This window comes from Syngnathoides biaculeatus, chromosome 6, assembly GCF_019802595.1.
Source record: "Syngnathoides biaculeatus isolate LvHL_M chromosome 6, ASM1980259v1, whole genome shotgun sequence".
In the NCBI taxonomy this organism is placed as follows: Eukaryota; Metazoa; Chordata; class Actinopteri; order Syngnathiformes; family Syngnathidae; genus Syngnathoides; species Syngnathoides biaculeatus.
This window is the reverse complement of record NC_084645.1, coordinates 21,505,487-21,518,050: the sequence shown is the minus strand read 5'-3', so window position 1 is coordinate 21,518,050 and position 12,564 is coordinate 21,505,487. Positions and strand designations below refer to the sequence as shown.

At 46.9% G+C, this 12,564-nt stretch overlaps 2 protein-coding genes across 2 annotated transcripts; both read left to right on the top strand.

Moving 5' to 3' along the window:
- Positions 1-1,238: 1,238 nt before the first annotated feature.
- On the top strand, positions 1,239-6,718 carry LOC133502400 (ADP-ribosylation factor 4-like). Its single transcript, XM_061823156.1, has 6 exons — positions 1,239-1,484; positions 2,959-3,039; positions 3,124-3,233; positions 4,363-4,434; positions 5,653-5,778; positions 5,845-6,718. The coding sequence occupies exons 1-6, from the start codon at positions 1,418-1,420 to the stop codon at positions 5,926-5,928; spliced, it is 540 nt and encodes a 179-aa protein (XP_061679140.1). The 5' UTR covers positions 1,239-1,417; the 3' UTR covers positions 5,929-6,718.
- A 473-nt stretch (positions 6,719-7,191) lies between these two features.
- On the top strand, positions 7,192-12,399 carry zgc:77752 (uncharacterized protein LOC393862 homolog). The gene is made up of 12 exons (XM_061822789.1): positions 7,192-7,388; positions 7,471-7,551; positions 7,624-7,742; positions 8,804-8,941; positions 9,022-9,293; positions 9,365-9,658; positions 10,133-10,333; positions 10,401-10,517; positions 10,585-10,686; positions 10,774-10,854; positions 11,171-11,281; positions 11,365-12,399. Exons 1-12 carry the CDS (start codon positions 7,201-7,203, stop codon positions 11,485-11,487), a joined length of 1,827 nt encoding a protein of 608 aa, XP_061678773.1. The 5' UTR covers positions 7,192-7,200; the 3' UTR covers positions 11,488-12,399.
- Positions 12,400-12,564: the final 165 nt, after the last annotated feature.

Here is a 12,564-nt window from a genome sequence, read left to right as displayed (position 1 = left end):
AAAATGTTAAAAGTCAACCGTCGGCATTACACAGCACAATTAGAAAAAATTGAAAACATTTTCACCATTTATGAATGTCAGAATCAGATTTAATGGTCAAGTATGTCACAACGCGCGAGGAATTTGTCCCCTGGAAGGCAATCGGTGGCGCCCTGATACGACATTCATGTTGAGTACTGAGAAGAACAGCAAATTCTTTCAAGAATTATTCAATCAATAGGAAACTGCTGAAATCAATTCATCTATCCATTTTCTGAGCCGCTTATCCTCACGAGGGAGATGCCGAGATACCGCGAGGGTGTGCTGGAGCCGGTCCCACGCAACTTTGGACAAAACACAAACGACTTCAACTACTTGCAAATAAAATACTTCATGTTTTTGATATGGGAAGAAGCAAAATCATGCATTGTAAATGAAAACATTATTCAGAAGTCAACTTTGAGGCGCCGCATCACACGCGAAAAATTACAACAACTGGGCCAAATTTGAGCGGGAGGGAATAAATTATAAAGTTTGGGTTGCACGACTTGTGGCAGACATCCAGGTAGGTCACTGGGCTCTGTTTTAGCTAAGCCCCTAAAAATATGCAAAACTGAAATGGTGAAAAACAGTTTAACACCAAAATATTAATAATTACACTTCATTAAAAAAAGTTCATTTATCTCATTTTTGTTCCTTGGAAAGATAACAAGTGTCGTTTATGTGGTGGGGTGGAACTCATTGATGTCATTGCAATTAATTTCAATGGATAAAATGGATTTCATGTTTCATAATGAGGATCAGTTGCTAGCATACGTGTTCGCCAGCAGAGGGCGCCACTTATTAATGACACTAACGCCATCCCTCAAGAAATTGATCAAATGAGCATTATCAAATGTGGGAATTATCATTTTCGCGGAGGAAAATTGCTATAAGTAAGCACAACAATGTCCCCAAATAATCAACAAGGTGTCAACCAAGCTGGGGGAGCCCACCAGAGCTTCATGAACTGTTTTCAAAAGTGATATTTCGTCTCATATTTGTCATTTCAAGAGAATTCCAGGCTCTTGAAAATCAAACAAAATTTACTTGAAACTATGTATGCATTATATATCGTGATATGGTTTCGTATTATTTGGTTAATTTCGTTCTCGATTTCCTTTTTTTTGTTTTCGTCACATGCGCTCATGGCACACCCGGTCCAGCCGGTGGCGGTAGTGCGCCAATCGGGTTGAAAATGGCGACCGCAATTACAGCAGAAGTAGTCAGTGACGTCACGCCTTCCACGTTGTCCCCGGACGTGGCAGTCGGTCCGCTTGTCTTGCGAAAAAAGCGACGCGAGCAACTCCTACGCGTTTGGCCATTTTAAAGCGGTTTTTTTTTTTTCTTCCCTTCCGTGTGTTTATCTTCGAAAGGAATCAGACGCTCAACAGCAGCCATGGGGCTCACCATATCTTCCGTCTTTAGTCGACTTTTTGGCAAAAAACAAATGAGGATTTTAATGGGTGAGTAAAGGGGACGTGGGGGCGAACTCGGTCGGTCGACCGTTAGCTTAGACGCTCGGTGAAAGTCAACAATGGCTCCGCCGGTATAGCTTATCAAACATTATTTTACATTTGGATACAGGACGTCCAATTCAAAGACAGCCCGTCCTTGTTTAACGAAGTATCGCAGAAAGTGTGGGGGAAATAAAGGTGGTGTGGTTTGGTTGAGGGAAAAAAAAAAAATCTTCGGCGTATTATATTTTCCCACCCGTTCAAAGCATCTGGAAATGGTTCTCTCAAGTCAAGGATGTCGAATAACTTGTCGAAATCTTGGTTTTTTTTTTTTTTTAACTCTTTACTGTTTTACGCGACCTGTCTTTTTTTTTTTTTTTTTACATTTAGCATCATGTTGCGTTCACGCCCATCCAGATCTGTTGATTTACGCAATTTAAAGGGGAAAAAATGGTTCGGTTTCCTGTTATGTAAATCACAGCGCTACGTGCTTTCCATATGTTGCTATTTAAAATAAAATAAATTTTAAAATGGGGATGTGTGAGGAAAACGGGCTCTAATTTGTAGGCGTCTGATATGGATTAAGTATTTTCTGAGAAAGTTCAAATGGTCTAGTGCAGAAATCAATCGGCCATTAAGAAATTTGTGACTGAAACTTTTGACTCTTTGGTCGAAAAATGCCCCCTAAATTAGTCTTACTAGTTTAAAAAGAGCATTTCCCAATTTTGCAAGAAACCGCCTCGTCAGAATCACTCCAAACTTCACAGAAAACAGAATGAGAGTAAATCATGGGAATAGTTTTCTATCGTTGTCAATATCCGATTTAATGTCAGAACTACAGAAAAATCTCATCTGAAGTAAACATTCACACCAAAAAAAAAAGTAGTGGTGACGGAATTTCGTAATGATGTCATCTCAAAAAACAAGGATGACCTTTCATGAAACAAATGAGAAAAGGCAAAATTTTAGAACCTCTGCTGAGTCCCATGTGGCCGGGAAGCTGGAAAGAGAATTGCAGCTTTAATTTGGATTTCTTCACATGCGTACAGTCAGATAGCCGGTGTGACGGTCTGTGCGCTCCCGGTGCTGAAAAGCCTCCTGGTGATGAATGCGCTTATCTTTTATAAACTTTCGGTCAGTCTGAACCGTCCCCATCCATGCGTCAACACGTGCCGTTCGACAACTTGTCGCCGAGTGTTCGCTCTGGAAGTCTCAGAAAGATGAACGCGGCGAACGTACATATAAGTGTGTATCTTTTTATCAACTTTAGTTTTTAGGCTAGGGTTAGGGCACATAAAGTATGCTAGCTCCTGCTTTGTAGAAGGGGAACTATGAGACCAGGAGATTTCCCAGTAAGCGTCTGCTCCGTGCCCAGACCAGAGTTCCCCCGTTAGTAGCGAATGCGGGGAAGCGCTCAGACCGCCACTCCGGGCTTTCGTTGGACCTGTCGTAACTTGTCATTTCCCAACACGTTCCCCCGTAGTTGGACTCGATGCTGCGGGAAAAACGACCATCCTGTACAAACTGAAGCTTGGTGAAATTGTCACCACCATCCCGACTATAGGTAAGAAGGCGTCTACAATAACGTGTTTTACTCCTCGGTCGTTCTATGCCGAGGTCTGCTGATTCCCCCCCCACTGGTGGCCAGGTTTCAACGTGGAGACGGTGGAATACAGAAACATCAGTTTCACTGTGTGGGATGTTGGCGGCCAGGACAAGATCAGACCCCTGTGGCGACATTACTTCCAGAACACGCAGGTATGAGGGTCCGGGTCTGACCCGAGTGAAATGGCAAGTCTCGGAACGCTGCTGATTAAAGAAGAACAGTAGTCTGCTTGCCTTTAAGGAGGACTTTGTCCAAAATCTATGTACAATGAACGCTCCAGTCTGAAGTAACATTATTACATATATTTTGGGCATAAATTGAAAATAAAGAACATTTTTAGAAATCCTCGCAATGTGTGGATTTGTGCCAGCTTTCACAGCCGGTAAGAAACGTCCCTGACCCCGTCCCGTGACGTCACCGGGGCTTAGAATTCCAGAACATTCTTTCTAGCTAGACCGAGATGCCGACGTGTTGTGCCCCAAACTAACAACAATGAGAAAACGCACCCAAATTTGTCGTTCTTAAACCTCCCGTGGGGTAATTTAATTATCCGTCCATCCATTATCTACTGCTTTTCTGGTTCGGGTCGCGGGGGAAGTAGCTTCAGCGGGGATACCCAGACGTCCCTTTCCCCAGCAGCTTCTTCCAGCTCTCCCGGAGGGATCCCGTGGCGTTCCCAAGACAGCCGAGAGACGTAGTCTCTCCAGCGTGTCCTGGGTCGTACTCGGGGTCTCTTTCCGGTGGGACATGGCCGGAACACCTCACCAGGGACGCGTCCAGGAAGCATCCGAATCAGATGCCCCAGCCACCTCACCTGGCTCCTCTCAATGCGGAGGAGTAGCAGCTCGACACTGAGCCCCTCCCGGATTTAATTATTATTATTCATGAATATAATTATTTTTGGTTTGTTTCCAATTAATTCTCACATACATCGGGTTAACAGGGACGGTTAAAATAAACATACCGGTAAAAGTCACTTCCTCGGCACATATATTCCACTGGTCTAGCTTACCTTTTCCGTTCGAGTGCCCCCTTGGGGCCATTGGAAAAGAAATGCAGAAATTAGCTGCATAAACTGCAGGATTGAAAGCGTGTGAAAAAAGTCGCGGCTTTTAAGCTGGAAATAACTTTTAGAATGTGGGAGAAACTCTCAGTACCTTGAGGAAAGACATTCAAGCAGTAGAACATGCAAGCATTTATTCTTAGAACAAAAATAAAATTTGAGTTGTTTTTCCACCAAATGAGATGTCGTTCATACATCGGTTTTCTTTGGTCTTGCAGGGCCTCATCTTCGTCGTGGACAGCAATGACCGGGAAAGAGTGGCCGAGGCTGCTGATGAGCTCTCCAAGATGGTGGGTCGCGTTAGTGCTCACGACCAGGCCTCAGACAACGACAATTATTTTCTTCTGAGTTCCGTTCCCCGTGCAAGTCCGGAACTCGTCATATTTTCAGTAGATGTGGTGTGAAAACCAGTAAAATAACACAGCCTTTTGGAAAAACATTCAAATTATGTACCGTAATTCCCGGCCTGCAGAGCGCACCTGGTTACAAGCCTCACCGAGTACCATTTGTAAAGGAAATCCCATTTGGCACACACAGACGCTTCAGCTGTGTAAAAGTCGCAAGCGCTCACATTGAAACACGAGACGTTTACAGCGAAATACGGTACACAGAGTTTAACGCTAGTCTGGCACTAGCGGCACTAACACTGGTGCTAATGCCGGCGCCGCACTAAAGCTAGCGGTTACGCTAGCGCTAACGCTAAAATAAAACTTACTGAGACATGGCAGTAACACAGAACGAACATGCTAGCACAACGCTAGCGCAGCGCTAACAGGGCCGGTAAAAGTCACTTCTTCGGCACATGTATTCCACCGCTCTCATGCTTACCTTTTCCGCTCGAGTGGCCGCCTTGTGCCCGTTAGAAAAAAAATGCACAAATTAGCCGCATCGCCGCGTAAACCACAGGGTTGAAAGCGTGTGAAAAGGCGCAGCTTGTAGTGCGGGAATTACGGTATTTCGTGCGGTGAACCACGGAAGCCCTCTTTAAGTGTTTGCGTTCATTTGGATATTTGCCGTGTTGATGAGGGGATTTGGTCTCGGGTTGGTCTCCATTTTGTATTTGCCATAAAATTGCATCCATTTGTCTGCGCTGCGCTATGTAAGGTGACGAGTGGAGCACGTGATGTAATGCAAATACAAAAATAAGACGACACGCGATCTTAACCACTACCGACTGCGGTTATGTCCTCTTCCCACACTTGATATTCAAGTTTTAAGAGGCATATTTGTTGCAATTTGAAAAATGTGAAGAAATTTGTCTTGAGTTTACTAAAGAGCACGTTTTGGGAATCTGGGAGCAACCCCTACGTTACATGTAAACCTCCTACTGGAAGACCTGATTTGAATCCAGAATGTCTTGCCCGCAAGGCAGATATGTCAACCGCAACTTGGGTGCTTTCGGCCAAATTGCTAAGTGTCGAACCTCGGGAATCAACCGTATCTCCTCGTCTTTGCTCGCAGTTTTGGGATCATCCAACGATGAGAACTCTTTTTGTTTGCGCTTGCAGTTGGGCGAGCAGGAGTTGAAAGACGCCGTGTTGCTGGTGTTCGCCAACAAGCAGGACCTTCCCAACGCCCTGTCCATCAGCGAGCTCACCGATCACCTCGGTCTCAACGCGCTGAGGAGCAAAGACGTAAGTCCCGCGTAGGGCGAGACGGACCGTGGGCAACGTCGTCATCTCCTCGCTTTCTCCTCGCAGTGGCACGTTCAGGGGACCTGCGCCACCCAGGGCACTGGCTTGTACGAAGGACTCGACTGGCTTTCCACGGAGCTCTCCAAGTAGACGCGGATCCACCGGGCAGATGAAAGCACGAACTTTCACACGGACATTTGGCATTTGGTCTCGCAGCTGTGGAGGACACGGCTGTGGCCAGTACATGGGTTGTTTTTTTTTTTTTTTTTTTTTGATGGATCGGGTAGTAAGGGTTGCCGTTGTCTTACCTTTGTTCCATTGTATGACCAAGAATCTGTGAGAAAGTCGTCATGAAAACGATGCAGTTTGACCACTTGAGTAATTCCAGTCACGTCGGGTTGTAAAAGTTCCGGTCAACGGACCTGGACCAGAATACCAGTGATTTATGCTTTGAAGTCTTCGTCTACTTTGCCCGCTGCTGAATGGATCCAAAGCGCAACATTGTGCCTTCCAGACCCACTTTTTTTTTTTTTTTTTTTTTTTTTCACGTTTAATGGTCAAGCCCTTTTTGAGACTTTAAAAAGAATTTTGTACTCCCCCCACCGGCCCCCATTCTCCTGTGTCCTGGTTCTTTGCAACTGTTTTCGTATCGATAAACGACCCAAGCCTTTCCTCCTTTTAGTTCTGACTTATAAAGTAGTCCGAGGATTCATTGCTAAAACCGTTTGCATTGCAGGTAGGTTCTTGTTTCGCTTGTAATGTTTGCTCCCAAATACTTTTTATGTACTGTAGTAGCGTACTAATGTGTACTTAAGTTTGCGCCTCCTTGGAAAAACAAAACCTTCCACATGTGCTTGCGAACCCTAAAATATCTGTTAATAACTTTTAATTTGCTTTAAAATGTTTTATGAAAAGGAAACAATAAAGACTTAAAAATATACTTTTTTTCTCTCTTTGGCAACTTCTTATCCATGTAAATGTTTTATCTGCAGTTGTAACGAGAGCCAGTATAAGATCATGGTGTTTTAATCCATATTTATATGTGTCTGAGAACACCAGTCAGTATCAAGTAGAGCCACAAACATTTCCATGTATGCTGTTCATCTTCTGTCTTGTTTTGCAGTCAGGAAGATGGTTACAGCGTCTGCATGTGGAGCTATAAGCACTATTTAATTGGTCTAAAGCCTTTAGGACCGCTAATCAGGTTTAGTTAAGCTGGGTCAGCTCTGATGCGCGTCTGCCTCTCAGTCAGCAGCCGAGCGACCGCGTTAGCGCCGTGGAACGCGAGAATTGCGCTTCGCTTTCTTTACCTTTACACACTCTGATTGGGCTAAACATAATTAATGGGAATTATATCACCTCTGTCCAATATAATTCCAAAGGTAAGTGTCGGGTGAACTTATTCCTGCTCTCTGGTGCAGAATGCCGACCCTGACGCCGCACGTCCCCGTTCCGCGACCCGCTTACTCCCAGGCCCGGGAGAACCTGGTGAAGGCCATCCCCCCCAAGCTGCTGTGTCTGCTGGCCTGCGGCGGTGTGGACTGCCGTTACGAGGGACCAGAATGTTGGAAAGCAAACCAGCAGGCCATCAGAGGCATTTTCTCATCGTGGTAGGACTCTTTGGTTGTTTTTCTAGCGGGAACATGAGGTGGAAGTTTACTTGACAAGTCGAACTTCTCCCTGAAATCTCAGGGTGACTGATGACATCATCGCCATGGCACGACCATCCCGAAGCTTGATGGACAAGTACAGCATCATCGAGCAATTCCAAAGGTACTGCCTTCAATTTGGGTCTGAAGTACGCAGCATTCTGTGGTCTTTTCATAATGTGAAATTCTGCCCTAGATTGAACATCAAATCCATCATAAACATGCAAATGCCAGGTGAGCACGCTCACTGTGGCCCCCCTCTGGATCCTGAAAGCGGTTTCACTTATTCCCCACAGACCTTCATGGAGAACGACAGTAAGAGGCTGTATAGCAGTGATTCAATTCAATCTTCCATTTCTTTTCCTTTCGGCTTGTCCCGTCAGGGGTCGCCACAGCGTGTCATCTTTTTCCATCTTAGCCTATCTCGCGCATCTTCCTCTCTCACACCCACTGCCCTCATGTCCTCCCTCACCACATCCATCAACCTTTTCTTTGTTCTTCCTCTCTCTCGCTCTCTTCCCTGGTAGCTCCATCCTCAGCATCCTCCTACCAATTTCCTCACTCTCTCGCCACTGAACATGTCCAAACCATCCAAGTCTGCTCTCTCAAACCTTGTCTCCAAAACATCCAACTTTGGCTGTTCCTCTAATGAGGTCATTTCTAATCCTATCCAACCTGCTCACTCCGACCCAGAACCTCAGCATCTTCATTTCTGCCACCTCCAGTTCTGCTGTGGTCGACTCTGATTTTGCTAAATGTGATCGAGGTTCAGGCACGCTCGTGTGGTGGACCCGTTGTATTTCGATCAAAAATATGTCAACAGGGGACAGGGAATCCTTTGAATCATTGTATAAGGCTAGGTTCGTGGTCGCAATCGCACAACCCCAGCGGGCGCGTCCTTCAGTTTGAAAACCACTGGTATAAAGCGGCGGGTCTAGCCCCGCCAAGCTCGGCGCTCGATTTGAGCGAGTCACCAAAATAGAGCACTTCACCTCAACCTCTTCATTTCTGCCACCTCCAGTTCTGCTTCCTGTTGCCTCTTCAGTGCCACCGTCTCAAATGCGTACATCATGGCCGTCCTCGCCACTGTTTTATAAACTTTGCCCTTCATCCTCCCAGAGACCCTTCTGTCACATAGAACACCAGACACCTTCCGCTACCTGTTCTAACCTGCTTGGACCCGTTTCTTCACTTCATTCCCACACTCAACATTACTCTGGATTGTTGACCCCACATATTTGAAGTGGTCTACCCTGCTATCTCTCCTCCCTGTAGCCTCACTCTTCCCCCTCCATTGGCGCGGCAGCAACATACTACAGTCCATCTTTGTCTGCACGCGTCATCAAAGGATTCTGGCCTGCGTTTTATCTTTTCAGTTTACTTTTACAACTTTGGCATGCCGGACTTCTACGTGTCGTCGCTGGTCAGCATAATAGATGGAGTGAAGGTGCTGGCCTTCGCGGTGGGGGAAGGGAGAGTTGCGGTGCACTGCCACGCAGGTCTCGGCAGAACAGGTTTGGTTCCATCAGTTGAATGTCAGCAAGCGTGGCAGCACGCTATACGCAGCTTAGTACTGGGACCGCTCGCTCTGCAGGGGTCCTGATAGCCTGCTACTTGATCTACACTTTGCGCATCAGTCCCAGCGAGGCCGTCCACTATGTGCGCATCAAGAGGCCGCGCTCCATCCAGACCCGAGCGCAGATCAGCCAGGTGTTCGACTTTGCCCGTCTGCTCGGCACGCAGCTGGTTCAGTACCCGGACCTCAACCTGCGACACGGATTCCCCGTCACCCTCCAGCACTACCTCAACCGCCAGGCGCTCCTATTGCACGGCCAGGAGGCCCGCACGCTCAGATACATACCAAAGGTCACGTGACTTGATCGTCAAGCGTGTCAAACTTTAAGGCCTCACTGATGCCCCACTTGCCATCTCATCAGGTGGTGTACCTCCTGTGTGGGCGCCTCTCCTGCTTGTCTCTCGGACTCCCCGCAGCTCCGGAGGTAAACGCTGAACTGGAGAAGAGGTCAGCACTGAGGATCTTGACCAGAGTTGTGAGGGAGACCCTGGAGTCCAAACAGTTCCTGCCCTTGCTGAGGGAGCGCCACAACATCCCACAGTTGGGTTCGGGCTCCGTGTCCTCCTGGGATGAGCCGCTGGGGTTTTTGGAGAGGAAGGGGGACTTGCTCCTGGACAAGCGTAGCTACAGCGACTCTGACCTTAGCAAATTGATGGTAAGTTACGTAGGTTCATTTTCCCATGCAAAAATTCAAAGCCCAAACTGCCATCTTGTCAGTTGAGACCTCAGTTGAGTGAGCAGTTAAAGATGAAGAAGTGGTTTTATTTTCCTTTGTCTTTTTTGTTCGTTAATTCACCAGTTAGCAAAGAGAAAAATAACCATGTCACCAAATAGAACTAATATATGCGTCAAAGTGGTCTGAATTCTGGTTGGTTGATACAATATGACGAACAAAGATCTGGCAATAATAAAGAACGGCTTTCATCGCTTCAATTACATTGGGGTCCTCGACAGTCCTGACCTACGAGGAATTAAGACTTCGAGGACAGTAAATACGACAGCTACAGGACTTTGTCCTTCAGGACAAATTGATTCAATTTAAATAATTGGGGGGAGAGGGGTGAACGAACTCCAAATCTGAACAAATCAAAAGTCAAGCGTTCTTGTTCCATTGAATCTTGTTGAATAGGATCTGGAGATGAGTCCCTGGCGCATGTCAGAAGTGATGGGACTTGATCGGATACCGCTGAGCGCCAAGACCGCCAGACTGTCATCGCAGCTGATCACCAAGAACTTTCAAACACGTAATATGCAGCCCAGCCAAAACCCTGCTACAAAGTTCCAGCACACAGCTAAAAAGGATCAATCCAAGTACAGCTCCAACATTGAGGTAGATTATACAGTTTTTTTGATACAAAAAGTACAGCGAATGCTGAACCGTGGTGATTCCTGAACAGTTGTGCAGGATTGCCCACAATCCACAGCTAACCTCGGTGGCTCGCACCATTGCCAATGCGATGGCAGACCAAGGTCCACCAGAAGAAACCATTCTGCAGCGATCATTTCTTCTACAGGTACGAATCCCACAGATCCGCATTTTTATTTCAAACTGAATTCCATATTCAGTCACGTTCCCAACAGGAGGAACTGAACAACAGCGAATGTGGCTGGGCTCTTTTGGTGACAGAGTCAGATCCTGAAGTCCTCACATGTCTGCTGTGGACCTGGCTCGAAAAGCTCAAAGTGAGTCCGTGGATTTAAAGCAGGACACGACCATGTTGATATATACAAATCAGAATCTTCAAACATTTGTGATCCTTCGGTGCACAGGAGCCTGTTCTTGGTGCTGAGGAATTGGCAAGATTGAGTTGTGCCGGAGGCAACAAGAAGTCTCTCGGTGTCCTCAAGAAGGTGCAGAAACGTCTTCATATTCCTTTGTACTTTAGTTAATTCTGAGTTACTGTACGTGTCTCCACTAAGTCCATCGTAGGCGTGAGACCTTAGTTCTGAAATGCTGGAATATTTGGGTGAATTTGGAGTTGGTTATTCAGATTAGCATTGGATTAGTCTGACTATCACACGGGCAAAAACCTTCGATCTGGTTCAATTCCGCCTGGAGTAGAAATAACAGCAGGAAGTGGTCCGATGTCTGATCCCACGGCATTCTCACATGCATCAATTTCTGGTCCAAAGACTTGCTGGCAATCATACAGTCGTGTCCTTTCAGCCACAGAGGCAGACCATCTATTGTTTGTTAAGCTGTGTCAACACGGTGACCAGCCTGTGTCCGCACAGGGAAGATGGCGTGCTGCAGCGGCTGATACGAGCGCTGACCAAGGTAAGACAAATCCACATAGCAATGTGCTTCTCCCTCAGCGAGCTACGGCTAACAACCGAAGCGTTTGCCCTCTGACTCGACAGCGGCCTCAACAGGACGTGGGAAGCCTGGCAGATTTAACAGATCTCATGAGGGCCCACTTGCGGAAGACCTGTCACGGCAACACTTACGTCCGGAGAGCCTGCAGCTGGGACGCCACACTTTGAACTGGACCATTTCTTTTCAGTCATTCCGACAAAAACCAAGCTGTTGACGTTACGAGTGGTGCAAAATGATTTCGTCCGCCTGACAGTGGTGAAAGACTACGTGGTCCCAAGAAGACATGCGCGGTGTTTTTCATTTGATTGTTATATCTACCGTAATTATGAGATATGCGTCATTTTCCGACGTTCTGGGTGGGGCACTGTAGCTGTTGTAAACCAAGGAACCCCCCCCTACTGCTTCGTTAAATCTTCCATCCATCCAACCATTCTCTACCGCTTCTCCGGGTCGGGTCGCGGGGGAAGTTGCTTCAGCTGGGATACCCAGACTTCCCTTTCCCCGGCAGTTCTTCCAGCTTTTTTGGAGGGATCCCGAGGTGTTCCCAGGCCAGCCGAGAAACATAGTCTCTCCACGTATCCTGGGTCATCCACACTGTCTCTTTCTGATGGGACGTACCCGGAACACCTCACCAGGCGATCAGATGCCAAAGCCACCTCGTCTGGCTCCTCTCAATGCGGAGGAACAGCGGCTCGACATTGAGCTCCTCCTATTTGACCGAGCTCCCTTACGCTATCTCTAAGGAAGAGCCCGGACACCCTGCGGAGGAAACTCATTTCGGCCGCTAGTATCCGGGATCTTGTTCTTTCAGTCTTGATTATCCCAAAATACCACTCAAGCAACATTTTACATAGCTTGTCAACCCAAAAGGTGCAAAAAAAAAACCTTTGGCCTTCTCAAGTCTGTTGATCGACCACCCCCTCCGAGGCCTGAGGTGAGGAGGGCGGACTAGGGCCTGGGCCCGCGCCTGACCCCTGCTGTGCCACCCGACCCAAGACGGCGACAATTTGCGACGCCAACACCCTTTGGGCCGCTGAAGGCAGAGTCCGGCTCGGGCTGGACTCCAGACTCGGTGCACTTACGCGCGTCTTCAATATAAATTAGAAATGTAAAACTATTCAATCTTCTCAAATGTCTCATTTTTTTTTTTTTTTTTTTTATTTTTTAAAACACAAAACAAGATAAACAACGACGCTGGTGTAAAACAAGTTGTGTGCAAAACTTATTAAAGTCTTTACGGCAAT